Genomic DNA, 26,311 nt, shown 5'->3' on the forward strand with positions numbered 1-26,311 from the left:
GCAAATGACGCGGTACTCGGTGCATTGTTAATGCCGTTGTAGAACAAGGTTAAATCCATTCGTGAGCGCCCCGCTACGTTACAGGAGCCTTCTTGTGCTGCTGTAATGCGCATCACCCAAGCTCATACTTGCCCGGCTGCTCCTAGGCGCCCTGGCTCGAAGTGTATTCACCTGACACACCGTGGAAATCTGCCCAAGTGCGCTGTGGACCAGAGGGCGTCCGCAGTCGTCGCCTGTCCAGTTGTTGCTGATTCGAGTGCGCGGCGCACCTCAGTAGAGCAGCCAGACGCTTTTACAGAGGCTTCGCGTATAGGTGAGGCCCAAACTGGGCAGTACTGGGGCGGGGGCACGCATACGCAGGCCGGACCCTTGTGAGTTGTGGGCACCAAATTCGTGGCCGCCCGTCGCCGGTGTAGGCCAGGGGAGGCGGTCCCCCTGGTGTAGGCCACCCGTGTCCTCGGTTCATTTTTGGCCAAGTACCGAGGTACAGGGGCGCTTGCATTGCGCTTATGCCCGCTCGGTGTGACGCACGATTCTGCCACGCACCCGCGCCAACAGAAGGGTGACGCCCGCCCGCCCATCGATTCTCCCACAGCTGCACCTCGTGGAGAGTGCGCCCTTGACACGTTGGAGACGTTGCGGTCGCTGCTGCCTCAACACGCACTGGAAGATGTGCTGCGGAAATGCCCCCAGCTGTTGAACGCGGACATCGGCACCTGGGAAGCGTTCTTCTCAGCTTATGGCGCCGCTGACACGTACCTGCCGAGGCTCATCCAGCGAGCCCCGCGCTTCTTCCTGACAGCGTGCCTCTTCTCTGCGGGTAACGTGTTGCTGACTTTTCGAGCATTGGGTATTGATCCTGAAGACGCGTTGGAAATGGTCGTGCTTGATACGCCTGGCGTCCTCAACGTGCCGTCAGAGCAAGTAGCGGAGAGGATTGGGCTCATGCGCGCGCAGGGTCTGAGCAATGCAGAGATTGCTGATGCAATCATGCGGAACCCAATGGAGGTTTTGTGCTGAGAGTGATCTGATTCCAGCAATTCGGTAGCGCTCAGTAAGTTGCGATGCAGCTCTACTTTGCCGGGCTGCAGCCTGGTGTTAACCTGCCGTGTGTAGGGTTGTGTGAGGTGTGGCAGGGGACGGGGCACAGTTGTGAAGCTGTGCGCGTGAGGAACGCTCGTGTGACGAACTGGTATGGAATTTGCTACGGCGCTGCTTGATGGGCAACCCGGTCTCGGGGGCCTTCTACAAAATACCATTATAATAATTTAGAATTTTTCTCACATTAATTCTAATCCTAAGACCCGGCGCAACCCTATTGATGGCAGTGAAGCGTGACTGTGGCTTGGGGGATTCTGCGCGCGCAGTGCACTTGATACTGTGCGTAGCCGTACAGAGCCGTCGTCTTTACAGTGGTGGTCCCTGCATGACACACGTGTCCTATTGTGTAGGCGGTGCCCATTTTAGTAATAACCGTATGTCCTATTGCTGCGTGCCCCAGATGCGGGGCCTCTCGCATAGCCGCGCTTGTACGGGGCAGAGGCAACGATGAAGCATGCGGCTAGGGTGCGTTGATGCTGAAGCTACAGTTTCGACGACGGATGGCTGGCGCCTTGCCGCAGGGCGCAACTCCATGGTCGGGTGACTCGGCTCCTCGCGGTAAAGCTGAGTCGTCATGCCTCGCCGCCTTTATACGGCAAGGAAGGCAGCAAATGTTGGAAGAAATGCTTGCGGCTGCGCGCAGTGCGCAGGTGGCCGGTCTGGTGGTGAGGGCACACGGGCTGAGCCCCCACACAGACTCAGCGTGTATCGGTAACAGGCCGATCAGCCATCGCTGAGTCTCCCTATTCTTGACATCCTCCTCTGAGTCCCACGCCTGAAAGCCCGCATCCCCTGGCCCGCATGCATGGACAGCAGCAGCACGCCACCACAAGCTGGGGTGGAGTACAGCCCCACACCGGTGCTGTGCGTCGTGTCCTGAGGTCGGTCTACTGCAGCTAACAGTCTTCCGTACGCCAACGCCGTATCAAAAGGCATTAAGGGACCACAAACATGTCCCTACCCGGGTTTGAGCCGGGGTCTTCACGGCCACAACGTGATGTACTAACCACTATACGATAGGGACTTTCGAAAAATGGGATGCAGCAATAGCCAATTAGGCTGTACATAAATTGGCTGCATAGTGCTGCTGCCGTCAAAGCTCAGTCTCTGCGACTGGCATACCCGTTTCGGGCCGCTGCCCTGCAGCACGTCAATCAAGGGTGTCACGGTTCACGGTTTGTACTCAAAAGCAGCTGGACAGGTTTATGTTCGCGTGCCTTCGCCACTGCGTCCCCTGCTCTGTGAGATACGGACCCCTCAGTCCGTGTCGTTCGGAGCTGCGACACCCTTGCACGACGTTAGCCACCTGCGCAATCACGCCCGCCCAGTCACCTCCGTCAACTCAGTAACTTCAGGACCCCAGAAGTCAATCCAGCCCCCCCCCTACACGTTCTTCGTCCTTTGCACGTGCTGTCCTTACAGCCCTCCCACCCCCACCCCCACCCCAGCGACAGACAGACAGACAGACACAGACAGACACAGAGACACACAGACACACACACACACACACACACACACACACACACACAGCTTTGCTGCATCGCATACACTGTCTTTGCGCATCGTTTTCCTTGTGCTCTTTAACACACACACACACATACACACACGCACACACACACACACAGGCGAGGGATATTGTCCCTTATGCTATTAACACATCACATACCGTACTGCCACGCTCAATTGGTGACACCAATTTGGTGAAAATCACCAATTTGGTAGCAGGGAACAATGTCGACTAGGATTTGCCAGAGCCCGTCACCAATTCCTGTGCACTCTGAATCCAAGTCAGGCGAACACACGCAAACAGGCTGCTTTGGCTAGTGACGCTATTCCTATACTAAGCAATAGTCATATAGTATACGCACAATGCTCAGTGTAGCCCCCAAAGGCCCTAAGCAGCTTAAGCTGTGGGACCCTGTGGGACATTGGCTGGATAGCGCCTGCAAGCGCGGGGCTTGTGTTGCATACCGTACGGTATGATGCTGCTTGGTGCGTGGTTGTAAAGCTGAGCAGCAGAAGCACTGTAGTACGTTGGCTGGAGAGCGCCTGCAAGCGCAGGGCTTGTGTTGCAGCTGCCGGGGCCGAAAGCGACGCTGGGTACGATTCGGGGGGTCCCATCACCAATTCCGTGACACGGGTGTAATTCGGCCTGGCTTCTGCCAGAGCCCATCACCAAAGTATGTGTCAGGCGATTAATTCCAACGCAAATTTTTACTGTCACCAATTATAAAATCACCAATTGAGCGTGGCAGTACGGTACATACGGTACACATGCACATACAGGCGAGGGCTCGGACTTCATGCCAGGGCTTGCATCTCCGGGGAGCAGCGCATTATGGGGCCCAACGCAAGCCCTCAGGCGAGACGCGCCTTTCTTACTTACAACCTGCCGCAGCAGTAGGGCTGGGTGGACCTCAGGCAGCATAAGACTAGTGCAGCATCATCACCACGCCCAACACGTACTGCTACTGTCAGGGGTGCACCCGGCTACTGTCGTGGGGCTGTGGGTCATGCACGACCGGCCGCCTCCGCCTCCCCTTTCCTCCCCTCCCCGCAGGAGGGCTCCAGCTGCAGCCCCAGCTCGCCCGGCCGCCTAAGAAACCTGCGTACGCCGTGCGATCCAATGTGAAGAGTCTGCTCAATTTGCAATCACGTGTTACATCTGTGGCTGAGTCTGGGCCCAATACACAGTCAGTGAGTCTTGGCAAGAGCACCCGCGCTCCGGTAAGAGCACTCGGTTGACCTAGCTGGCATGCAAGTGATGCAACTCTCCTACAAGCCGGCAATAACTATCATAACATGGGACACGCCTTCCCAGCTTCCCAGGGAAGAAGGCCCCTCCCTAGCTGCGTGGCCTCCTCAACACCAGCATCCACCACTCTCCCTCCTGTGCCACATCCCACTTCATACATACACTAATCCAAACTTACCGACCAGCGGTGCTGCGTATTCACACTCGGCCACAACCCGCACCATACGGTACCCAAAGCGTACTAACTACTGTTGCTTGCACCATACTCGCCTGCACCATGCCAAGTGCCTGTACATACACAGGGTGGCAGGGCACCAATGCGCCTAAACGCCCGCCACAATGGCCCTCTACCCTTGTGCATGCCAAGACAAGATGGCCACTAGGTTCTGCATCTCCTGCTCTGCCGCGTGTACCCGCAACTCCGCAGCAGCATGTGCTGCCTCGGCCTCCTCAGCGCGCTTGACTGCGTTTGAGACAACACGCTTAGTAATGTACCGGTACGTGTTCACCTGCAGCTGGTGCTTCTCCGCATCGGCCACCTGGATGCGCCGCCGCAGGGAATGCGCCAGCTGCTGCGCAGCCACGTGGCCGAGAGCGGTCTGCCGCTGCGCCTGCGGGCCGGGCGCGGGCAGCTGCTGCGCCTGCGGGCCGGGAGCGGGCTGCCGCTGCGCCTGCGGGCCGGGGGCGTGCTGCCACTGCGCCTCCAGGCCGGGCGCGGGCGGCTGCTGCGGCTGCGGGCCGGGGGCGGGCTGCCACTGCGCCTCCGGGCCGGGCGCGGGCGGCTGCTGCGGCTGCGGGCCGGGAGCACGCTGCCGCTGCGCCTGCAGGCCGGGGACGGGCTGCCACTGCGCCTGCGGGCCTGGGGCGGGCTGCCACTGCGCCTGCGGGCCGGGGGCGGGTGGCCACTGCGCCTGCGGGCCGGGAGCGGGCTGCCGCTGCGCCTGCGGGCCGGGAGCGGGCGGCTGCTGCGCCTGCGGACCGGGCACGGGCTGCCGCTGCGCCTGCGGGCCGGGGGCGGGCTGCCACTGCGCCTCCGGGCCGGGCGCGGGCTGCATCGGCGCCTGTGGGCCGGGCGCGGGCTGCCACTGCGCCTGCGGGCCAGGCACGGGTGGCTGCTGCGCCTGTGGGCCGGGCGCGGGCGGCTGCTGTGCCTGCGGGCCGGGGGCGGGCTGCCGCTGCGCCTGCGGGCCGGGGACGGTCTGCCACTGCGCCTGCGGGCCGGGGGCGGGCTGCCACTGCGCCTCCGGCGGGCCAGGCGCGGGCTGCATCTGCGCCTGTGGGCCGGGCGCGGGCTGCCACTGCGCCTGCGGGCCAGGCACGGGCGGCTGCTGCGCCTGCGGGCCGGGCGCGGGCGGTTGCTGCGCCTGCAGGCCGGGGACGGGCTGCCACTGCGCCTGCGGGCCGGGGGCGTGCTGCCATTGCGCCTGCGGGCCGGGAGCGGGCTGCCACTGCGGCTGCGGGCCGGGCCTCATCTGGATGCCTGTGGTTAGGTGCAGGGGCATCATAGGGAGACATACATTGTGAATGGCAACTGTATTGAGTCAATTGCATTCTTCGTGGCTTCTGGACCGCCATCACAGGGAACCGGCCGGACCCAAGATGACTTACAGTTGGAGTGAGGAGAAAAGTTGTGTCCCAACGGGTTTTGCCCGTGGGGTTTGTGTGGGGAAGCGGCTTGAATGGATTGCAACCTGAAAGTACCTGGCAGCTTAAGTACCTGCTATGGGCTGGGACGCTGGATATAGGGTCCATCATCGCTTCCCATGGCACAACCTGCCCGTACATGCAAGCATGGGGCCGTAATCCCATGCCGTTTCCATGCAAGAGTTCCCATGCGACAGGTCCCATGCAGTCTCCATGCAAGAGTTCCCATGCGAGAGTTCCCATGCCGCATGAAGGGGGCAGGCGAGCCAAGCGAGCCAGAGCAACGAGTCTGTGCCCAGAAAGCTTGCACAGGGAGAACGCGGCTCTCACCGCGGATGGGTGGACGCTTTGGGCACGTAGCACATTCGCGCACATAACAATCAACGCGAGTGTCGTGTGATGTGTGCTGGTTCATTCTCGGTCCCAGCGTGGTCATATCGACTCTCCATTGCCAGTGATTGCAGCACAGGCAAATGGTCGCCCACGTTTCCATGCTTAGGACGCGCGGGCAGACAACTGCATCACATTCCCGGTCATAAGAATGGATTGGCAGCTAAACGGGTGAGGTGCGCGACATCACACTCGTAGGGGTTGGCTGAGTCTACTTATCACGCTAACGGCGTCGGGCCAACTGGAACGACGACAAGAATCCGACTCAATTGAGAAATCGCGGCCCAAAGTGCCTGAAATAGGCGCTATAGGGCCTCGCACTGTCGGCTCCTCATACTTTGCCCTTGGCAAGCGGTCAGCATTGCGCACCGTAGCAGGCTAGCAGCGCGGCTTTAGTTCCACTCAGGTTTGTGTTGCAGGCGCAGGAAAACATACTCTGGGGGGTGGGGGGTTAGACAAAATAAAGTGCTAGACTCCACGTCCCGAAATCCCCCGGGACCCCTTGAGCGTGCCCCTTGAGCCAGCCAGCAGCGTCCAGCAACTTGTCGGTACAGCAATTCCGACGTTCGACCAGCCGCGCGCTCCTGCACTGCCGTCGCAAATTGTTTGCCATGTGCTGAGGTCTGGGAATCGGCTGGATTTCATGATATAGCGGTGTGCGAAGCGACCGTGACAAGTGGGCTGGAACGCGCGACCTGGGCGCCACCGTGCGCCACCCCTTGCCACCTAGCTCACGTGGGACCGCCCGCTCACCCCAACCAGTCGCACCACACCCCAATCCGTGCAATCATACCACCGGGCCTCAGTCTCCTCCAGTACTCATCGGCCACGATCGGCCGTACCCACAGCCTCTTGTCTCCTTCAACTCAATACCAAGACACAGCCCCATCCAACCTGCTTGCTGGAAGCTGCCGATGCAAGCAAGCAGCAGGCCGGCCTTCGGTTGCGGCCAGATGGCACCAGACAGCTACGATATAGCAACACCACGACCACGGCAAGCTATTCCGGCGGTTGCTTGCCCAGATACCCAACAGAACGTTTATCATCTTCTCTTGTCTTGCCTCGTGCAGTCATTGGTCAAGTCACGCACTTATCGGGATGTGCTCTATGGCGACAGCAATAAAGGCTAACCCCTCGGCAGGAAGCGCCGGTGAGCCCCACCATCCTCCCCTACCCTGTCAGCCAACTGCAGTGGCCTCGTCACCCGCGCACCGCCACTGCGGAGGCAGGCGATAGAGGGGCCGCCACGTCACCGCCTGCCCCTGCGGCGCCAGGCACCACCCCGCCGGTGCTGCTGCTGGTGCCGGCGCCAGTGCCGGTCCCCACCTCCGCCAGCGCACGCTCGCGCTCACGATCCGCCTCCAGCTCATCGGGCCTGCAAGTGCACACCGCGTAATGTATTCAATACCTGGTAAGAACCGTGTCCTTCACTTTTGCTCGTCACCATCCGTTGCTTGGGACACATCTAAAACCGCTGTAACCTCAGCACAGCGGTGCTACAGTCTGCCCAAACTCTTCCCACGTGCTTGCCCGTCACAGCCCGCTGTCCGCATAGGGTACTGCACGAGCAGCTGACTCACCGGTGCGGGTCCAGCGGCTCGCCGTTGGCGCCGCGCGGCGTGTTGATGCGGTCCGCGGGCTGGTGCTCCGTGCCCACCACGATGCCGATGCCCTTGGTGCGGCCCTCACGGAACACGAAGCGCGTGCCGCTGGTCACGTACTCAGGCCGCTGGATGAAGCGGAAGCGCACGCAGGCGCGGTCACCGGAGCGCAGGCCTGCAAAGGTACGATTGGGATGGACGGGGCTTCTTGGGCTGCTGCAGCACGTTGCATCGCTGCGCCTATATTTCAGGCCAGTACCGACAGAACGGGTCGCCTGTGTGTATGTTCCAGGGATGCTACAATTGCCAGTGTGTACATGTGTATGCATGCCGGCAGCACTCACGCTCGCGGTCCATGGCCACCACGCGCGCCGCCTGGCGGATGATCTCGCAGTGGATGACGGCCTGGTAGCGCGGCTGGATGGTGGTGGAGTGGGTGAGGATGGCGATGTCCGCGTCGAACTCCCAGCTGGCGGCGGGCTTCAGCCGCTCGTCCACCAGCACCATGCCCTTGCGCACCTGCAGCGGGGAGGGAACAAGAGGACAGGGTTCAAGAATATGACCAAGGGAACAAACAGGGATGCAGCAACACGGCGTGGCATCGCATGTCAGCCGAGACTGCCGGCCAGGCACACAGTTATACCGGCAGCCCTGCGAACGGAGGCGCACCTGGCTGCGCTTGGTCTTCTTGAGCGCCAGCGCCGCCGTCTGGCCCGCCACCACCGTGTTGACGGGCAGGCGCTTGTAGTGGATGGACTTGATGGCGGCGGCCTTGAAGCTGCCATCGCCAATGTCAGGGCCTGCGTAATAAAGTGGATAAGGCATAGGGTGTGATACTTGTGGCGGTTGTGGATTCAGTGCGCGGCGTCAAGCCGCAGCTAACCCGCTGAGCCGCACAGGATCGGGACCCTTCGCGTGTTCCCACCTCGTGAAGCCTGCCCAGGCAGCCCAACGCAGTCCCATCTGCCAGCACGAGGCGCACTCACCCAGCAGCAGCATGGTGTTGGGCGTTATGATGCCGCGCTTGACGGTGCCCGCCACCACCGTGCCCACACCCGGCACGCCAAAGGTCTCATCGATCACAAACTCCGCCAGCTCGCGCTGCTTGTCCACCCAGCGCTGGCGCTGCGGCAGCAGGTTGTAGAATAGGCGCACCAGGTCCAGGCCCTTGCCTGCACGGTTTAGAGGGGGCGGAGCGTCAGGCGGCGGCGAATGAGGAGGTGGTGGCAAACCATGACGACACATGTGTGGCTCTGGGCTGGATGATGCGAATGTGGCCCTCCGCGCATCCCCACCTCTTGACGAGTCCCTATCGTATAGTGGTTAGTACATCACGTTGTGGCCGTGAAGACCCCGGCTCAAACCCGGGTAGGGACAGACGCAGGCGTCCATCGAGCATTTTGGCACGGAAGAGGGGTACGGACGCCCGTCGGCTACATGGGCACTCGGCCCCCGCCCAAGGCACGCCCCGTGATACCTGCCCGACCCCACGGTACAGCCGCACGCTCACCCGTCACCGCGGAGGTCAGGAAGATGGGCGCCAGCGAGTCGGTGTTCATGTTGCGCGCGCACAGCAGCACGTCCTCCTGGTTGCGCACCAGGAACGGCTTCTTCTTCACACCCGGCTTCTTCAGGATGGAGGCCAGGTTCTGTGGGAGGTGACAGTGCCGGCGGGTGGGGGCGGAGACATGGGGAAGGGTGCTGCGGTCATGCACACTGGGGCCATCGCCGCCGGGCACCGAACCCCTCAGCAACTGCACTGCTATGCCGGCGGCCAGATGCGTTCACGATAATAATTTAGGAGGGGAGGAGGGTCAGGGGGCAAGGGGCTCGGGGCAACCAAGCGAGGAGACAAACATGGAAACTTAAGCATTTACAACCAAACTCTAAGTTATCTTGCTTACGGATACCAGTTTTCGGCAAGGCGGGCTCTTTAGCTTAAAGTTAACGCCTCTGGGTCGGCGGCTAGTTCGATATTTGCGCACAACAGCCGATATTAAAGAATACAACAGATTCCTTAATATACATCCATTCCGAAAGATAACCGCTTGTAAAACCCGATATCCCGGCGGGTTTTGGTCGACCGCTCATGCCACCCCTCGGGGGCCAAGCGAACCCTTGCAGGCCGTCTCAGCCGCGCACCTGCACGGTCTGCTTGAGGATGTGCTCGGGCGCGATATCCACCTTGGTGACCACGAAGAACACCGGCACCTTGAGCGCCAGAGCCACGCCCAGGTGCTCCTACAGGTATGCAATGTGAACGCCGCAAGGGTGACTACACGCAGACGGGCGGGGTCGGTGTGGGCACAGCATCACATGAGGGACAGCAGCCCGCAGCCCGCACCCCGCTGCCGCCCGCAGCCGCACCTTGCACATGCCGACCACGCCCATGTTGGCTCCCACAATGAGGCAGGCGTAGTCGGGCAGGTGCCCGGTCAGGCCGTAGGCTGTGGTCCGGAAGTACCGCTCATGGCCCGCCAGGTCCACCAGCGTCAGCACCTGTGAATGTGTGCCACACCGACACCGACAACTTGTGAGCAGTGGCTTCTCTCGAGGCATACGGTCTACATTTAGTGCGCCGTGTGCTATTTGTCTCAGTGTTAAACAATGAGAAAGGAACGAGACCCGCCCAACCGCTGTTTCTTGCAGTGACTGAGGCCAATATCCGGGCCTTATGTGTGTGCAGTACGGCATACCTTGCTGGCCTTGGCGATGTACTCGTGGCAGGTGGCGGTGCGGAACAGGCTATCGTTGAGGATGCCTCCCTTGCTGTCCAGGCACAGCGTGTGCTGCCCGATGGAGGAGGTGCGGCCCGTGGCCTCCTCGTGGTGGTGCTTGAACACCTGGCAGGTGGGGAGGCAGGGAGCACGGGGCAGGAGAGAGGGCCATGTCACCCATGTGGCAAACAGCCATGGCAGCATGCACGCCGCAGCATGTCGCTGAACGGCGGAAGCATTCATGAGCCACACTCAACACATCCCACCACCACTCGAGCACCGCTTAACGCCTAAGCACAACCTCCCCTAATCGCCCAGAGCAACCTCCGCACCTTCGAGCGCGCCAGGCCGCGGCCGTCGTCCAGCATGGAGCGTGTGAGTACGCCCACCATGGTGGACTTGCCGCTGTCCACGTTGCCGATGATGGCCACACGCACCTCCTGGGGCCCCTTGGGGCCGGGACGGCGGCGCAGCAGCACGTCGGCCGTCACGCAGTCCACTGCAGGAATCGCACCGAACCCCAGTCAGCGGTTCCGCATGCATGTGCGTGTTGTGTGGGGTGGCGCGCCAGTAAGACGTGGCCCAATGCGTGGCACGGGTAGAGGCTGGCAGCGAGTGCCCCAGCAGCCCGACCGCCGCTCTCACCCGGGCCGGTGGCGGTCGGCAGCTGCGTAGTGCGCTGGCACACCACGGTGGCGTCCACCTGCAGCGGCTCCACGGCCGTCCGGATGCGGTCCAGGCAGGTGCCCAGCTGCTCGGCAGTCAGGCCCACAGGGCCCCAGCCCATCGGCGCGCCCACCTCCAGCATCATCTCGCCTACCGCCTCAATCTGCGTGGCAGGCGTATGGGCATGGATGAGCATGGGACAAGCAGCCACAAACTTGCGGGTGAGTGCTATGGAGTTGCGTATGTCGAGCTAACCGAAGACCGCACGCCGGCGTCGCTGGCGCACGCTGCATATTAGAGTACCTGAGTTCCTGTCGCTCACCTCCGCGGTCATCACCTCCAGGGCATGCTGCAGCGCCGACTCGAAGTCCTCCGGCCGGGTCAATGACACCACACCGGGCGCAGCTGCCCCTCCGGCACCACCGGGAGACGCAGGGCTGGGCGCAGCCGCTGCATCCCCACCGGTGCCGTCCGACGAGGTCGGCTTCTCGCCCTGCCAACACACGATGGAGACCACAAGCAGGTCGTCAACCAGCGCTTGTTGTGACATCCGTACTTTCCGCAGCTTGCGCCAATATACCAATGTACCGGGCCACCTGGTAACACCAGCCCCGCACCCAGGCCCAGCATCGTACCTTGGCAGGCGTGCCCGCGCTGGCGGTTGCCGCCCGGGCCGCAGCCGCAGCAGCGGCTGCCGTGGCGGAGGCCTGCCCGGTCATGGCCCCGGGCAGGCGCTCCGGCTCGTCCGCCAGCAGCTCCACTGCCCGGTCGTCCGCCTGGATTGGGGCGGTGGCACGCACCCTGCTCAGGTAATGCATGCAAGGGCTGCGATGGCCTCCTATACACCATGAGTTGCCTGACATGGAGCCTACTTCCGGGTCCCGGGGAGCTGCGAGGCTTTCAAGTTTAATAGTTGGGCATGAGCCGCCGGCACGCAGGTACCCTCACCTTCAGGCTGGTGATGCCCTCCACCCAGCCATGGGCGTCGTGGTTGTGGGCAGACAGGTGGTGCATGCCCTTGCTGTGCTTGCCGTGATAATGCGCCATTGCGCTGCGCTGTATGTGCAGTAACCTAAGGTGCTAGGGCGCTAAGCCAAGAGGAGGTCGTGTCCTGAAGCAGGGGCGACGGGCTCGCGTGCTGCGGTTAAAGGTCGTAGTTCACGGCTCGAGGCGGATTACTGTTGTCGTAATCGTGGTTGTTGTGCTCTGAATCTTACAAAGCCGTTGCAGGTAGCAGCCATAGGGTTGACAGGGGGTGCGGTCCTACTCTGGTTGGGCATTCACGTCCTAAAGAAACGAAGGCTCCGCGCGGAAAGCCATTTGAACTGGTAATTCACACAATCCTCGAGTACAGCGTGCTCCAGAAAGTCCCTGCGAGGGCAAACGGGCGTCGAGAACGGGGCCGGTGAAGATGCAAGCGCATATTTCCATACAAATACAGACATGCAGAGCGGCGCCATGCTAATAAGTGCTCTATGAGCAAGACATGGTGAGGTACAGGCTAACACTGCACGGGGCTGCGTCGCTAGCGTTGCGGTCGGTCCAAACCCTCGTCTAGTGAAAAGTGAAAGGTGCACCACCCAGCCCACGCGCCTAGATTCCCGGCATTGCTGCGTGCGCTAGAAATCAATACGGGTCGATGCTGCTGATGCGTGAACCCGCAAGGCGCCAACTACGAGTCCGAGACCGGGCGACGACACTTGTGTCCGCGGTCGCAGGCTGGCAGCGCCTTCCTCCTCGCGGTCCGCTAACGGTGCTTACCAATTTGCTTTGCTTGCTCACAAAAGGGGGAGGATGTCGGGAGCAGGATTAAAACGACAATAGATGCTGGAAAAGCGTTTGCACAGAGCGGCACCTGGTCTGGAGACTTGCTCAGACGATTATATGTGTATAACAATACGTAAGCAAACTTTGGCAGAGGAAGCTGGGGTTTGCGCTTGCGATTTAAAGCGGGGATTTCGCCGGGATTGCCCGCAGCAGCTCCCACCAGGCCATGGAGGCGGGAGGGCCCCGCTCCATCAGAAGCCGGCAGCCCAGACGGTTGAGAGCGTAGCTCCCAAGAGTCAAGGCTTGGCGCGATTGTGAAGCCAATCGCACAATTGGCTACAACTGGCACGTTCATCATGCGTTTGGGGCACGCCTGGGCCCCGCCGCGAGTCTGCACTATGCCTCGTCCAGTGCTCATGAGCACCATCATCTGTATGCCAGACACAGTTGAACGCATGGCCCTTGACCCGGACCAACGATCTGCTCGCATCCTTTCCATGTAATCAACAAGCCAAACACAACTGGGCGCACCAGTGCAACGCTGTAACGCTGCGGCGGCGCACGATGCCAAGGAGCTAGCTCGCCTTTCGTCCATACCGGCCATGCATGGCGCCTGGCCCAGCCGCCCAGTGCCCTGCATGCCATTGCACCAAGGCACCAGCTGCTCAGACGCCTGCATTAAGCGCCTAGTCCGTCTTCCCCTTTCCCCGCGCAGCATCGGCCGCCGCCGCCGCCAGAGGTTTGCCGTTGCTGCTGTACAGGCGGGCCTTCGCCCGGTACAGCAGCGCCACCAGTCCGAACGCCCCCCAGTGCACCATGTACAGGCCAAAGTAGGCCATGGGTGCCCAGGGCTTGGACGTGTCCAAGAACGGGTACAGCCACCTGACGGCAAGTAACGCAGGCACAGGGAAGGAGTCATGGATAAGGGCATGTGTGGTAGCAGTCTAGGCGCTAGAGAGGCGCGGTGCGGAACAGGCGCTCTTTCATGGAGGAGCGGTGCGGAACAGGCGCTCTTTCATTAACACCAGTACTGGTTGCCTTGCACGAGTTCCACCCTATCGTGGCATACTGAATGCTGGACCTGCTAGCTGCCATTATTATAATTGTGGCGCCTGCCCCACGTAAGCAAGCACGCAAGCTAGCAGCCGCCTGCCGCACTCACTTCCCAGACTTGGCGTGCCATACGTGCGCCCAGACCGCGTAGGCCATGCTCCACAGCCCCAGCGGCCCCGTGGCGTGGAAGGCCAGGCGGTGGCGGTTCAGGAACAGGTCGGTGAAGATGTACAGGGCGTTGAGGCCGTGTTGGTTGTAGCTGGTGAAGGTCAGTAGCAACCGCCTGAGGGCATGTCAGGGGGTGTTGTGGAGGCAGACAGCCTCTTCAAACCTGTGCGATCTAGGTGCTGATAATGCTCATCACAGCACATCAGAAGCAAAGCGTGACTCTATGTCACGCGGCTAGTGACTCGCCTGATTATGCGCTGCGTCTCGGGCGTCTGTGGCCCCCGCGCCAGCATGGGATACAGCAGGCCCCAGCAGACGCAGTCCACGATGATCACCGTGCTGCGCCGCATGAGACATAGCACGCACGTCACAACCAACCAAGCCATAAACAAGGCACTCCACGGATGCTAGCTACCGGCGCTGAACCTTACCTGCTGTTAATCATGAAGAGCGCGTGGCAGGTGCGTGACAGCAACGTCGCGCGCTGCAGCGACTTAGGAGTCTCCGGGGCCGATTTGGCCACGTTACCAACAGCGCTTCGACTTGCGTCTAACGCTGCTGAGCCATTGCTGTTGTCTACCTCAGCAGCCGCTGTAACGGTGGGCTTGGCGGTGGCTGCACGCGCCCGAGCGGAACGTGTCTCGGCCAGCGCGCACAGGGCGGAGGCGGTGGCGGCCAGGGTGAAGTAGATGCCCAGCAGCCACCAATTCCATATGGTGTAAAACTGCGGTGTGAATGATTAGACGCCCAAGTAAGGCAGTGCAGGCCGAGGATAGGTGGTTTCCACAAGTGCTCTCTCCGAGTAAAGCCCCAAGCAGGCCCAAGCGCGGTGTATCCCAGCGACACATTGATCCGGCCTAGCGACCCAGCCACTCCCACCCGCCTACCTTGAAGACGTAGGCACCCATGCGTTGGAACTGCATGGGGCCGGCGGGGAGGATTCTTAAGATTAATTTCTCATGGGCTGTGGGCAATGAAGTCCCGGGCGTTCCGAGTCATGCATGTGCCCATCGGAAGGCCCGCCCGTAAGTGAAATGGACGCGCCGCGTGACAAGCGCCTGCCAGACACAACACCAGCGGCTGGATACAACACAGACGGCCACAAATTGGCCAGTACCTAACTTATTCCGCATCCCGCGCCGCACCGCACGCCGCGCCCCGCGCCACGGCCCCACAAGCAACCGGGTGCGCACCTGCATGCCACCCATCCCGAAGATGTAGACTGCCATCACGAACCGGAACACACACATGGCCACCGAAGACAGCGCGGGCGACGTGCCCGCCTCCCACAGCGACGCCGGCGGGCACGTGTGGCTGCCATCCGCTGCCAACCTGATGGTGCGATGGGGAGGTCACAAAGCTGGGGGAGTGCGTCGGCGTGTGCTAGTTGGCTATTGTTGCCGCAATCCGTCCAAGGTATCCAGGTGTCCCCGCCATGGCCTACACGAATGGACCGATGTACGCACCTATCCTAAATGTTGTGGTTATGGCTTACCTAATGGTTGGTCGGGCGATGGTGATGTAGAGGCTGGTGAGGCCGGACAGGGCCAGCACTGCGTGGGCCTGTACGGCTGAGGACCCTGCCCACTCCAAAGCCATCTCCATGTTGCAAGCAGCCACGCGCTCCAGCAGCCTTCTGATCAAATCAAAATTGATTTGATGGGGTAGCTAGGCGTGAACTGCAAGCACTGCTTCCGAGACCTGGCGAACAGGCCACCGAGTACCGGTTGGTGACACACCGCCACGGGTGAGTTCCCTGGCGCCGGCAACGCCTGGTCAGCCAAGTCGCCGCCCAGATGACTAAATATGAAGTCAAAAGGACGTCTTACAGGCGTCGCGCTGGTCAGCGCTGTGCGCGTCGCAGCAGTGGAACGGGTGAAACTGAGTCGTTACCGCAGATGACCAGTGGTTTGCAGCCAGGGCAGTGATGGAGCCTATGCAAACAGATTGCAGTACTATTCTATAAGTATTTCCTGAAATTGCCCACTGGAGAACACAGCGACACATCGGCAATGACGCCATGATGCAGCCATGGCACAGCCCTGCGCAAATTTACTTCTATTCTACCATTACTTTGCAAAATGCGTCACTAACATTGAATTTGGCCCCTGGCTGTGTGTCCTAACGCGACTTGCCAATTGCTTGTGCCGATTGCACGAGCGTCAACTTCTTTCGGGACTCACTGCGCTGCTGAGCTAGAAGAACAAATAAAGTAGCCATGAAGGCGGGTCTCGAGCTGGCGTAGAGGAGCGGGCTTGTTTGCCACAGCCGGAGGAGCAGCTGTCGGGGGTGGGCGGGCCCAAGCGGAGCGGCCATGTTCCTAGAGGCAGCCCAGCTGACGGCCAGCGGCCGGCCCGTGCTGCAGCCGGGAGAGGTGGAGGTCAGCTTGCTAGACAAGGTGTGGTAACGCAGGACTTGAGGGGATGGCATAGGACAGGATGCAGCAGCCTGGCGACGTGGATGCCGCCAGACACCGGGACCTTCCCACACCCTCACTCATCCTCACGCCGCCATCCTTGACGCCACCTTCTGGCTGCAGGTGGATGTTGAGTTCAACCCAGTGGGTGGCGTGGCCGGTCACCAGTCACACGCGTACAAGGTATGTCGGCAGCGCACGTGCCAAACCATGAATGGTGCTGTTTCCTATTGCCAGCGTAAGCGGCCGGCGTGCGCGGGGTCGCTCCGAGACGCTTAGATTGATTTGTCTGGATTGCCAACATTCACGGAAGAGGTGAACCGCCTTCATCACCGCAGAACGGCTACGCAATCCTGACCAATCGCCGCGTGATTTGGGTCAACGCGGGTACCGGCGCCACGGACGGCGCGGGCGGCGGCGCCGGCGATGCGTCCGCGCCCCGCGCCGCCTGCCTGCCTCTCTCCACCCTGGCTGCCAGCAACAAGCGGGTGCAATACGGCATCAAGGGCTCCAAGGTAAGGGGCCGGGCCGTGCGGTAGCGGGGCCCAGCGTGGGGGCCCAGGGTCGTCAAGCCCCTCCACCCAAGTCGCCCGACAGCCGTGGCCGCCGGCGCTGCCGTCATGCAACATTCGTGTCCTCTGTTGCGCCGTGCTCCTGCAGGTGCGGCTGGTGCTGGACGTGTACACCAATGGCCAGCGGCAACCCGTGCCAAGTGAGTCGATGCACGGCGGGAAGGTTGTAGGGGCTGCACGCGCACATTCGCGCCCTGACAGCCACCCTTTCTTCACACAGCCCCTCCCGCCCACGACACACACATATACACTTGCACGTCCAACCTGCTTGACGGCTACCTCATCCGTATTCCCCTCCTGCCTTCCCATGCTCCGCTCCTGACCTCAACCGCTGCGGTGTACGGCCCGCCCTGGTGGCGCACACAGCCTGGGGCTTCCACACCAACATAGACCAGGTGTCGCTGCGCTGCCGCGGCCCCGCACCGGACGCATTCAAGTCCCTGCTGGACGAGCACGTACAGCAGGCTGTGGCAGCTGGCAGTAGCAGCGGCGCTGCTGCTGGCTCCGGCGGCGCCGGTGCCGGCTACGCCACAGGGCCAGCAGCAGCAACTCAGCCCGGTGCTGCGGGAGCGGCCGCCGGAGCCGGAGGCGCAGGGGCCGGTGTGAACTCGTACATGTCGCCTCTGACTGCGGGGCTGCAGGGGCGACACCCACCACCACCGCCACCAGCTGGCTCCGGAGCTGGGGGCGGGGCGGGGGCAGGGCACGTGCCGGGAGCGGGCGTGTCAGTGTCGGGGCTACCCCCGCCGCCGCCCCCGCCTCAGCACCATCTGGCGCCACAGCCGCCTGCGCAGCAGGCAGCCCTCCGGCCTGACCCCGCCCTGCTGCAGAACATGGTGGAGATGGTACGTTCGTTCCAAGCGCTGCCCGTTGTCTGTCGTGAAGTGGGTTTCAGACCGCTGGGAGGCGAATTCCCTGCGGCTGTGGGCGGCACACTCTAGGGATTTTGCGACGCGGGCTCGCGCCCGTCCGTCACCTCTTGCCCACCACTCTGGCGCAGGGCTTCCCCCGCAACCGGTGCGCCCGCTCGCTCCTAGCCGTCAAGAATGAAGGCCTGCAGGTGCGCGGCTGGGCCAAACCGTCACAACAACCCGTCGGGCCATATCTTGTCTTATGGCTCTGGGCTTCCATTCGCCGAGCGCTTCGATGCTTGCATACGGTACGCATAGCGCCTTAACTTATTTTCCTTGTGGGTGCTGTTGGCTGCTTCTGGTTCCTTTTAACAGGAGGCGCTGGACTACATGCTAGCGTTCGGTGACCAGCCCGGTATGGACGACCCACTGGAGCCGCAGCCCACACCCGCCTCCTACGGCACCGGAGGTGCTGCAGGCGGTGGCGGCGGTGGCGGCTGGGGGCAGCAGCAGCCGCAACCGCTGTACGGTGCTGGCAGCGGAGGCGGAGGCGCGCCATCGATGCGCTACCCGTCCGTCATGCCAGATGGCTATCCGCCACCTCCACCTCCTCCCACATCACAGCCGCCGTACCCGGGCGCGGCGCCGCTCAACCCTTACGGCCCCGTGCCCCCGCCGCCGTACTTTCCCTCAGCCTACGCTGCCGCCGGCGTGTCTTCAGCGCCTAGCGGCTCGCCGCAGCACCCCCACGGGGTCGCCGGGGCGCCGGCTGAGCACCTGGCGGCGGCAATGGGCTCGCTGGCGCTGGCGCGAGGCCAGACGCCGCACCACCACCACGGCAGCGCTCCGGACCTGTCCTCGGCGGCGGCGGGAGAGGCGGGCCGGCCCGCGATCGGCGTGGCGGGGCTGATGATGCGGGAGCAGCAGAAGACGGAGCAGTCGGGCAGGTACGCGACTAGTTACCGCTTAAACGCATGGAACTGATGCACACGTATTGCGTGGAGCGCTGGCGGAAGTGTAACCTACAAGCGTCGGCTAGGCTCGTCCATCACACTGCCCATGTTACCGTACGTTTATTATCCCCCCACCCTTCTTACGCAACGTGGACACCCAGGGCTGTGGAGCAGGCGTTCAAGGACCTGTCTGCGCTCATGGCCTCCGCCGCCGCCATGGTGGCCCTGGCGGAGAAGTTCAGGGGCGTGCTGGCGGCGGGCGCAGAGGCGGGCGCCGGCGGCGGAGGTGCGGGCGGCGAGGACCCACTGCTGCTGGACCTGGAGACACAGCAGCAGCTGATTGCGCTGGGCATCAGCAGCCCCGTCACGCGCGAGACGGCAGGTGGGCTGGCAGGGATTGTCGGAGTGCGGGGTGTTGGAAACGACCCGTACTGCGCGCGACAGGAGCCCGCGTTCGTTGCCGTGTGATGCTAATTACTTGCCCCGCGGCGCTCGCGCGGCCGCTCGCCCACTCAACCATACCCACCCCTGCCGCTGGATCCCCCGCCCCGGCCCTCTGCCCCCCAGGCGCTCGCTACCACACCGAGCTGAGCCGCCAGCTGGCTGACTTCCTGGAGGGCCCGCTGGCCCGCTGCGGCGGCATGATCAGCCTGCCGGACGTGTACTGCCTGTTCAACAGGGCGCGCGGCACGGAGCTGGTGTCGCCAGACGACCTTTTGCAGGTTGGGGCAGGGGCGGGGGGCAAGGGTGGGGGGCAGGGGTGGGGGCGCCGGGGGGCCGTGTGTTGAGGGAGTTCAAGGAAAGAGGGAGAGGGTGGTGGTTGGGGAGGCGGCAGAGCCTGCATGTGTAACTGACATGGCGGGGAGAGCCCGCGCATGTCAGGGGCTCGTTGCGCTGGTGCGTCAACTGCTTGATCCGAAGGCTTTCACCTGACGGCTGCCACCCATGCAGGCTGCCAAGGTGTTTCCCAAGGCGGGAGTGCACGGGCTGCGGCTGCGGCAGCTTACCAGCGGCGTCATGGTCATCCAGGGGCCGCAGCACTCGGAGGAGCGGGTACGTCGGCGCCGCCAGCTGCACGCTGCGGTGACTCTTGCTGTGTCGCCTCGCCATATGCCCCGTGGCCCCTGCGTGCTACTCTCCTGCTGTCAGTGGCACCCAGCACCGCCAACTGGTCCAACTGCCGAACCCCATTCCTCTGACGCACAGCTCCTGCCACTGCTCCCTTCCTCGCGCTGCAGGTTTGCGCCAAGATTGCGGAGCTCACCGCCTTGCCCAGCCCTTCCTCTACCGCCTCCACCGCCTCTGCGGCGCCGCCTGCCCCGCCTCTGGGCCCGGGTGTCACTGCGGGCGACGTTGCGGTGGCGCTGGGCGGCATCTCCACCGTCATCGCCGCCGAGCACCTGCTGCTGGCGGAGGCACGCGGCGTGGTGGTGCGTGATGACGGACCCGAGGGGCTGCGGTTTTACCGGAACTTCTTCAGGCAGGACGGGCTGGAGCCGAGCACAATGGCGAGCTACTGCCGGGCGGTTGCAAATGGCGGTGGCGGTGGTGGTGGGCCGGGGGCGGGGCTGGCGGCTGGGTGAGGTGTGGAGCAGGAGGAGCGTGATCATGTAGCTCGGCGGGTGCAAAGGCTGCGGTGGGGTCGCAGGGTGGGCTGGGTACGGGTGCATGCGTGAGCCTTGCGCGTGGTATGAAGAGATACCGGTTGGCAAATCAGGCGTGCTAGTGCGGTGATCTGCAGGCGGTCGAGGGATAGGGGTGCGATGGGGCAGGGTAAGGGGCAGGTCGTGGGACATGGGCCGTCATGGGCCGGTGGATGTTGCTTTGTGGGCTGTCCCTTGCCGAGCCTGGACCCCAAACACCGGTTTATCAAAGATGGTGCAACACTGCAACACCTCTGTCGTTCGGCGATGTATTCCTAGGTGTGCGATGGGACAGTGGTAAGGCAGGTTGGCAAGATCCCGTAGGGTGCAGCTGATTCCCAGAACCCAACAGATGGCACACAAGTGGCAAAGGCAGGGCAGGAGTGCGCGGCTGGTCGAACGCCGGAGTTACTGTACCGACGAGTTGCTGGCTGGCTGGACGTTTGCTGACGCGCATTCCTCACGCTCCGCCAGGCGATAGCACCACACAGACACACCGCAACGCCACACTCGCGAGGCAGAGCCGCATCGTACCTGCAGGAAGCCCTTCCTGAGGAAGGTGACCAGCGTCCAGTGGACGCCGTCCACGGATGAGGCTAGTATCGGAACCTTCGGCCTCAGACGGAGGACGTGGCGTGGGCTCAGCCCACTTTTCCCTTGCGAGGGAAAGCCACCTTTTCTTGTTCAAAGATGGTGCACATAGGGGCGTCGTTCGGCGATGTACGCCTAGGTAGTGGTGGCCCGGGTGGCCCCTCGGTCTGTCCTGGGACCACAACCTCACCCCCTGAGCCCGGAGACCAAATAATGGCTACGAGGCCATGACGCACTAGAGCTGCCGCGCTTTAAGACCCCGCGCGTGGGCCTGCTACGCAACCTGCTACATGCTGACCACACGAGCACGCTTGGTTGAAAGCCTGCCCACATAGGCCCACACGGCGGTAGCATCAAGTGGCTCAGCACATGCTGATACCCGAAGGAGGGACGAGGAGCCCCGAACGCGCCATATTATGCAGCCGTACGGCATAAGGCCCCTGCCAGGTGCTGCCCAGGCCTCCATGCACCACGCGGCGCTGAGCCACCTCTTTCCATCTAGAACGCTGGGATGTTGTTGTTCGGGGGCGGCATTGCCAAGGACTACTGTTACAGTGGACCGCTCCGTTAGCCTCCGTGCAGCTGGATGTTGCTCTGCACTCACTCCTCCCGAGTCTGCAACATAACATACACGCAACTCGACTGCATGCCCCGGTGATGCTTGGGGCCCATCAACTTCGCAAGTATTGTGCACCAAATTGTTTGTACGGTAGCTATGGCTCCCGCAAGTTCCGTGTTCTCCACATACCTCTAGGAAGAATTTTGTAGGGAATGAATCATCATCCGCGCACCGCGTCACGACGTCAACCATCCACACAGGCGTCGCAAGGAGCTCTGTAGTTGGTGCTGCACATCATCGCTGGCAGCAGCCCAATAGGGCACTGCCACCCGCCAGTCGTCTTTGGTGCACACATTGACTACCGCCCAGCCTTTTGTACTGCTTGTTCTTCTCGCCTCGTTGCACTCCTAGTTCGAGCCCCCGTGGATGTAGTCGCCCGCTGACGCGCCACACCCGCGTCCCATCGCGTATCACCGTCACACTTCCGAGACACTCTAAACCTGCAGACACAACGCACACACGTCCTGACATGCCCGCACTCCTATGGTGTTGGTACAATCGCTGTGGCCCTACGCTACTGTCGCCCCATCAATCATATGCGCAACTGCCCACCACCGCTGTTGCCACCGCGCAGTGAAGCACCTCACCAGCCGCTTCCGCATCTCGACAGGGCGTAATGAAGATCCAATGTCGCCTTCGTTGTTATGCCGGCATGTACTGCTTGGGGCCGAGGCCGGGAGGCGCCGTTGATTGCGCGGGGGCAGCCGCAGGTCACCATCACCGGCACTGGTTCACGAGCCCGATCCAACCGCTCCCGCCTACTTTGATACGGACGAAGGTACAAGTGGAAGATACACATCTCCCTATTCAACTATCCCGTGCAGACAAGTCACACGATGTAATAGATTCCATGCGCTGTGAGGAAGACAAGAGCGACGCGGTCTCAAGTGCGAGGTGGGTGCACTCGCACTGGTATTGACCAAGCCACACGTGCAAGTGCGCAGGACTGCAAAGTTAAGTTGTCTGAGTCATAAGGGTACACCGCACTCACGCAAAGCACATGTATAAAGCGTCAAAGTGTCACAAACTAATGGTACAAGTGGAGCCGCTATCAGGCACTTGGCCACATACAAGTCTAGTGCATCCACAGAGAGCCTAGACCGAAACATGCCCTGCGTCCCGGTCCGCACATGAGCGGCAGGACTGCGGGGCCGCGGACTCCAACAAACATGGGCGCGCGTCCGGCCCACACGTCGCTGCGTCAAGATATCATTATCCACCACATGCACCAGCACAACCCGCCGCCAATTGGCAGCGGCCGGGCGACGATGGGCAGGTGACCGCGCGCGCACGCGGGGCAGGCTGCTGCCCACGTATGTGCTTACATGCCCGCCGGCACGGCGGCGCCTGCGTTCGGGCCCATGCTCCAGGTGGTCATCCCGTCCCGGCTGTACACCTCCAGATAGTTGTTGGCTGAAGCTGCTAACGCCGCCGCCTCTGCCGCCGCGTGCGCCTGCTCTTCCTCCCAGTCCTCGAGAACGGCAGCCAGCGGCGCTGACTGGGGCGGGCTGCGCGACAGGATGGTCGACAGCGGCAGCACCTGCACCAGGTCGCCGCTCTGCAGCGCGGCCTCGCCAGAGGGCAGGCGGCTGTTCACGGTCAGAGCATAGCCGGGCTGCGCGCCCAGGCCTAGGTCGCGCCACAGCTGGTTGGCGGTGGTGCCCAGCGGGAAGTCCTTGGTCTCGATGCCGTCGCAGGTCTGCAGCAGCACGCTGACCTCGGTCTTGGCGGGCACCTGCAGTTTGAAGCGCTCGTGCTGCAGGAAGGGATCCAGCAGGCCGCGCTGCTGCTCCTCCGGCATGTCCATGTACGCCACGCCCAGCGACTTGAGAGAGCTGTCCGTGGGCGGGCTGCCCTGCGGCCGCACCTTCTTGTCGTGCACGCGCAGCTTGTACTGCGTCAGCCAACGCTTGTATTGCGTCTCCTGCAGAAGCAAGCAACACAGGCACGAAGGGATATAGTCAGTAGCCGCGTGGCTGTCGGGCTACCCTTGCAAGAAGATGCGGGTGTAGGGACCAGGCTCATCACCGCGTAGTAGCTTAGGCGGCGCCTCACCTTCTCAAGCCACTCGTCCTCGCTGTCCATCTGCTCCTTGTATTTCCAGTGCGCCGCGAAGCCGTACTCTGCGATGTAGTGCATCTTGTGCGTGCGGATCTGGACCTGCGCGCGCGGGACGGTCAACACAGATAATGAGAGGGCGCTCAACAACAAATCGCCAGGCTTGCCCTTCAAGACATCAGCACGCAGAGCGCCAACACTGCCCACAAGCATCTCTTTGTGCTCACACTTGCCCTCTACTTTCCCGAAGGGGAAGACGCGTAAAACAACAGGCAGCAGTCACACACCTCGACAGGCACGTCGCCCTCGCCGTACACGGTCTCGTGCAGAGACTGGTAGCCGTTGGGCTTCTTGATGTCCTTGATGAAGTCCTTGCTGCGGGAGGGCATGACACGGTAGACGCTCTGCACCGCGCGCAGCGCCGTGTAGCACTCGTGCTTGTGCGCCACGACCACGCGCAGCGCCATCAGGTCGTACAGCGAGTTGAGCGACTCGATCGTCAACGGCTTGCCGTCCTTCTGCAGCTTCATGAAGATGCCGTACAGGTTCTTGGGCCGCCCGCTGATGTCCTCGTACGCAACGCCCTGCGCCTGCAGGGCGCCCTTGATCGAGTTGATGGCGGTCTCCAGCGCCACCGGGTCCTGCCTCGTCCGCACCGCCTCTTTCAGCCAGTTATACTCCTGCAGGTTCACGTGTATCAGCAAGCAGACGCTTCAGCGCCAGATGCGCGGTCCATACAATGGTAGTAACAAGGGCGCGGCAAGCCGCAACACTCAGACACGCGCATCCCGAATCATACAAAGGAAAGACCCTGCGCACGCGCCGCGCACCTGGGGGTGCAGGACGCTGAATGCCAGGTCCTCCAGCTCCGCCTTCAAGCACCACACGCCGAGGCGGTTGGCAACCACAGAGTATACCTCCAAGGTCTCCCGAGCCAGCGCGGCCTGGCGGTCAGCTGGCAGAACGCTGATGGTACGCAGCTCAGCCAGCCGGTCCGACAGTTTCACGATGACCGCCTTGACGTCCTCAAAACCCACCAGCAAGCGCTGGAAGGTCTCGTCGCTGAACGAACCCGTGGCGCTGTGCTGCCGGTACAGGCGGCTCATCTCACTGATAGTGTTGACGTGCTCCAGGACACTGACAACGCTGGGGGGCATGAACTCCTCCAGCTGGGAGCGGGAAACCATGTCCACGCACTCGTGCAGCAGAGCAGCCGCCACGGTCTCCGCGTCCAGGCCCAGGCCCGCAACGGTTTTGGCGACCTGGCGGGTGTACCCAATGAAGCCATGGGTTAGATTGCTGTGCCTAGGCAAACCGCGACTGGCCATCGCGACCCTAACCCTCCCACACCATCCAACCCCGCAGCAACTCACAGCGACGCAGTGGCTCAGAAGCGACTCCCCATTCTTGCGCTGCTGGTTTTGATGCGCGCGCGCGGCGAGGCCATACGCGTGCACCAGCAGCTCGTTGTTGAAGATGGGAAACTCAGCCTGGCCGGGTCCGCGAAGAAAGGGACGATTAATTGCAGCTGGTATGGCACACCCAACATCCAAGGAGCTAGAGTTACAACAGCCAAGGTTCCCGCGCAACATGCCGCTCAACCTGGCGCGCCTCAACCCCAGCCAGCCGCTATCCTGCAATCCCATACACACCAGATTACACACCTGCGCCTCGCGGAGAAGCTCCAGGGGAATGCCCGGAAAAAACAGCAGCGGGTCGGCCGCATCTGTACTCGGCAGCACCGGCGGCAGGTGCGCCAGAAGGTCCTGCTCCTGTGACAGATAAAATAGAGGTAGTGATGATCCTAGCTGTCGCTGGAAAACAGAGCGCGCTTCAGGTCCTACCTTCTCGCCGGTGCTGAGCGCGCGACTGAGTAGACTGACGCCAGTTCGGGGAGGCCGGGCGACTGGTCCCGCCGGGGCTGACCGCGCCGGAAACGAAAACGAGCTAGCGTCTGAAAACGCACTGGAGCTGGCACCGACACTAAAGCCGACCGTCACGTTGTTGCTCGCCATCACAACATTTTTGGCCTCCGAGCTGCCAGTGTTGGAGGGAGAGCCGCTTGCGACGGAACGCCTCCGTCCGCTGGTAGAGAGGCTGTAACGTTGATGCCAGTCATCGCGACCTCCCTCCAAGCCGTCGAGCGCTACGGCCCCCGCGCCCGAAAGCCGAGCCTGGGAGCCCGGGACCGGAAGGGCGCCCGAGGAGCGGCCAGACGGCACACGCTTGGTGCTGAATGGTATAGGAGTCGACCGCGTGAGCGGCGACGTAGCCAGGCTGTAGGTTGCGGCCATCCTAGGGCTGCGGGTCTTGGAAGAAGGGAGGGCTGTGTTGGAACGAAGAGAACTGCTGCGGACTCGTAGGCTTGCTGAAGCTGTCAATGGGTAGGGTAGACATTTTCAAACAACGCGGGCGCGGTGCTTAGAGAGCCATCGTGGCTCTTGAATACAACGTAGGAGACCTCGGGACTGAGGAACAAGCGTCGAGAGGCTTGAAGGAGTAGTTTGTTGCAAGTTTGTGTAGTTGTCTCTGTGTGTGCAGTGGAAGTATAGCTTCCGGAGGCCAGAGCGCGGGCGCGCAGCATCATCGTGATGACAACTTGCCCGCCCCCTCACGCGACTGCTGGCCTGCCCGCGTGACTTTACTCTCAAATGTTCCTGTATCAATCGTCTGGCATCGGTGGAGCTCGATGCTCCTCGACGAAGGCGCAACGTCGGCCTCGGTCCTGCAGGTCGCGGAGCCGCGC

General features: G+C 62.3%; 6 protein-coding genes across 7 annotated transcripts; 2 read left to right on the forward strand and 4 right to left on the reverse strand.

Annotated features, from left to right (window-relative positions):
- The first annotated feature begins 60 nt into the window (after window positions 1-60).
- Window positions 61-1,880, forward strand: CHLRE_03g159581v5 (uncharacterized protein). 2 transcript variants are annotated; one of them, XM_043060676.1, is made up of 2 exons: window positions 61-313; window positions 559-1,880. In XM_043060676.1, exons 1-2 carry the CDS (start codon window positions 106-108, stop codon window positions 564-566), a joined length of 216 nt encoding a protein of 71 aa, XP_042925804.1. In that variant the 5' UTR covers window positions 61-105; the 3' UTR covers window positions 567-1,880. The 2 variants fall into 2 exon arrangements, with proteins under 2 accessions (XP_042925804.1, XP_042925805.1); XM_043060675.1 differs by having other exon boundaries at window positions 596-1,880.
- Window positions 1,881-1,974: 94 nt separating this feature from the next.
- CHLRE_03g159600v5 (uncharacterized protein) lies at window positions 1,975-5,570 on the reverse strand. Its single transcript, XM_043060677.1, has 2 exons — window positions 5,465-5,570; window positions 1,975-5,336 (listed from the first exon to the last, which is right to left on the reverse strand). The coding sequence occupies exon 2, from the start codon at window positions 5,326-5,328 to the stop codon at window positions 4,204-4,206; it is 1,125 nt and encodes a 374-aa protein (XP_042925806.1). The 5' UTR covers window positions 5,329-5,336; window positions 5,465-5,570; the 3' UTR covers window positions 1,975-4,203.
- Window positions 5,571-6,184: 614 nt separating this feature from the next.
- On the reverse strand, window positions 6,185-12,758 carry CHLRE_03g159650v5 (uncharacterized protein). Its single transcript, XM_043060678.1, has 15 exons — window positions 12,636-12,758; window positions 11,823-12,245; window positions 11,510-11,650; window positions 11,197-11,367; window positions 10,854-11,037; window positions 10,541-10,707; window positions 10,188-10,334; window positions 9,859-9,990; window positions 9,634-9,732; window positions 9,002-9,140; window positions 8,478-8,663; window positions 8,161-8,291; window positions 7,836-8,010; window positions 7,471-7,666; window positions 6,185-7,265 (listed from the first exon to the last, which is right to left on the reverse strand). The coding sequence occupies exons 2-15, from the start codon at window positions 11,919-11,921 to the stop codon at window positions 7,091-7,093; spliced, it is 2,142 nt and encodes a 713-aa protein (XP_042925807.1). The 5' UTR covers window positions 11,922-12,245; window positions 12,636-12,758; the 3' UTR covers window positions 6,185-7,090.
- A 48-nt stretch (window positions 12,759-12,806) lies between these two features.
- Window positions 12,807-15,820, reverse strand: CHLRE_03g159700v5 (uncharacterized protein). The gene is made up of 7 exons (XM_043060679.1): window positions 15,358-15,820; window positions 15,056-15,194; window positions 14,750-14,779; window positions 14,294-14,586; window positions 14,109-14,201; window positions 13,804-13,977; window positions 12,807-13,523 (listed from the first exon to the last, which is right to left on the reverse strand). Exons 1-7 carry the CDS (start codon window positions 15,465-15,467, stop codon window positions 13,328-13,330), a joined length of 1,035 nt encoding a protein of 344 aa, XP_042925808.1. The 5' UTR covers window positions 15,468-15,820; the 3' UTR covers window positions 12,807-13,327.
- A 131-nt stretch (window positions 15,821-15,951) lies between these two features.
- Window positions 15,952-21,072, forward strand: CHLRE_03g159750v5 (uncharacterized protein). The gene is made up of 11 exons (XM_043060680.1): window positions 15,952-16,260; window positions 16,402-16,461; window positions 16,617-16,793; window positions 16,939-16,990; window positions 17,217-17,695; window positions 17,851-17,910; window positions 18,077-18,648; window positions 18,816-19,036; window positions 19,222-19,376; window positions 19,606-19,707; window positions 19,893-21,072. The coding sequence occupies exons 1-11, from the start codon at window positions 16,177-16,179 to the stop codon at window positions 20,235-20,237; spliced, it is 2,307 nt and encodes a 768-aa protein (XP_042925809.1). The 5' UTR covers window positions 15,952-16,176; the 3' UTR covers window positions 20,238-21,072.
- A 353-nt stretch (window positions 21,073-21,425) lies between these two features.
- CHLRE_03g159800v5 (uncharacterized protein) lies at window positions 21,426-26,075 on the reverse strand. The gene is made up of 7 exons (XM_001697377.2): window positions 25,410-26,075; window positions 25,230-25,337; window positions 24,939-25,055; window positions 24,396-24,827; window positions 23,853-24,245; window positions 23,563-23,667; window positions 21,426-23,431 (listed from the first exon to the last, which is right to left on the reverse strand). Exons 1-7 carry the CDS (start codon window positions 25,857-25,859, stop codon window positions 22,829-22,831), a joined length of 2,208 nt encoding a protein of 735 aa, XP_001697429.1. The 5' UTR covers window positions 25,860-26,075; the 3' UTR covers window positions 21,426-22,828.
- Between the last annotated feature and the right edge of the window lie 236 nt (window positions 26,076-26,311).

This window comes from Chlamydomonas reinhardtii, chromosome 3, assembly GCF_000002595.2.
Source record: "Chlamydomonas reinhardtii strain CC-503 cw92 mt+ chromosome 3, whole genome shotgun sequence".
In the NCBI taxonomy this organism is placed as follows: Eukaryota; Viridiplantae; Chlorophyta; class Chlorophyceae; order Chlamydomonadales; family Chlamydomonadaceae; genus Chlamydomonas; species Chlamydomonas reinhardtii.

What these genes read in the sequence shown, in the direction of transcription:
- CHLRE_03g159581v5 (XM_043060675.1), top strand. Translation starts at nt 106, where the DNA reads ATGCGCATCACCCAAGCTCATACTTGCCCGGCTGCTCCTAGGCGCCCT. An exon ending in TACAGAGGCTTCGCGTATAG is followed by an intron (nt 314 to 595) that starts GTGAGGCCCAAA and finishes ATTCTCCCACAG; the next exon opens with CTGCACCTCGTGGAGAGTGC.
- CHLRE_03g159600v5 (XM_043060677.1), bottom strand. Translation starts at nt 5,328, where the DNA reads ATGAGGCCCGGCCCGCAGCCGCAGTGGCAGCCCGCTCCCGGCCCGCAG.
- CHLRE_03g159650v5 (XM_043060678.1), bottom strand. Translation starts at nt 11,921, where the DNA reads ATGGCGCATTATCACGGCAAGCACAGCAAGGGCATGCACCACCTGTCT. An exon ending in AGGGCATCACCAGCCTGAAG is followed by an intron (nt 11,651 to 11,822) that starts GTGAGGGTACCT and finishes GCCCCAATCCAG; the next exon opens with GCGGACGACCGGGCAGTGGA. An exon ending in CAACACCATGCTGCTGCTGG is followed by an intron (nt 8,292 to 8,477) that starts GTGAGTGCGCCT and finishes TTTATTACGCAG; the next exon opens with GCCCTGACATTGGCGATGGC.
- CHLRE_03g159700v5 (XM_043060679.1), bottom strand. Translation starts at nt 15,467, where the DNA reads ATGGAGATGGCTTTGGAGTGGGCAGGGTCCTCAGCCGTACAGGCCCAC. An exon ending in ATCGCCCGACCAACCATTAG is followed by an intron (nt 15,195 to 15,357) that starts GTAAGCCATAAC and finishes TCGCACCATCAG; the next exon opens with GTTGGCAGCGGATGGCAGCC. An exon ending in GAGACGCAGCGCATAATCAG is followed by an intron (nt 13,978 to 14,108) that starts GCGAGTCACTAG and finishes ACATGCCCTCAG; the next exon opens with GCGGTTGCTACTGACCTTCA.
- CHLRE_03g159750v5 (XM_043060680.1), top strand. Translation starts at nt 16,177, where the DNA reads ATGTTCCTAGAGGCAGCCCAGCTGACGGCCAGCGGCCGGCCCGTGCTG. An exon ending in AGGTCAGCTTGCTAGACAAG is followed by an intron (nt 16,261 to 16,401) that starts GTGTGGTAACGC and finishes TTCTGGCTGCAG; the next exon opens with GTGGATGTTGAGTTCAACCC. An exon ending in AAGACGGAGCAGTCGGGCAG is followed by an intron (nt 18,649 to 18,815) that starts GTACGCGACTAG and finishes GTGGACACCCAG; the next exon opens with GGCTGTGGAGCAGGCGTTCA.
- CHLRE_03g159800v5 (XM_001697377.2), bottom strand. Translation starts at nt 25,859, where the DNA reads ATGGCCGCAACCTACAGCCTGGCTACGTCGCCGCTCACGCGGTCGACT. An exon ending in AGCTTCTCCGCGAGGCGCAG is followed by an intron (nt 25,056 to 25,229) that starts GTGTGTAATCTG and finishes GGACCCGGCCAG; the next exon opens with GCTGAGTTTCCCATCTTCAA. An exon ending in AGGACGAGTGGCTTGAGAAG is followed by an intron (nt 23,432 to 23,562) that starts GTGAGGCGCCGC and finishes TTGCTTCTGCAG; the next exon opens with GAGACGCAATACAAGCGTTG.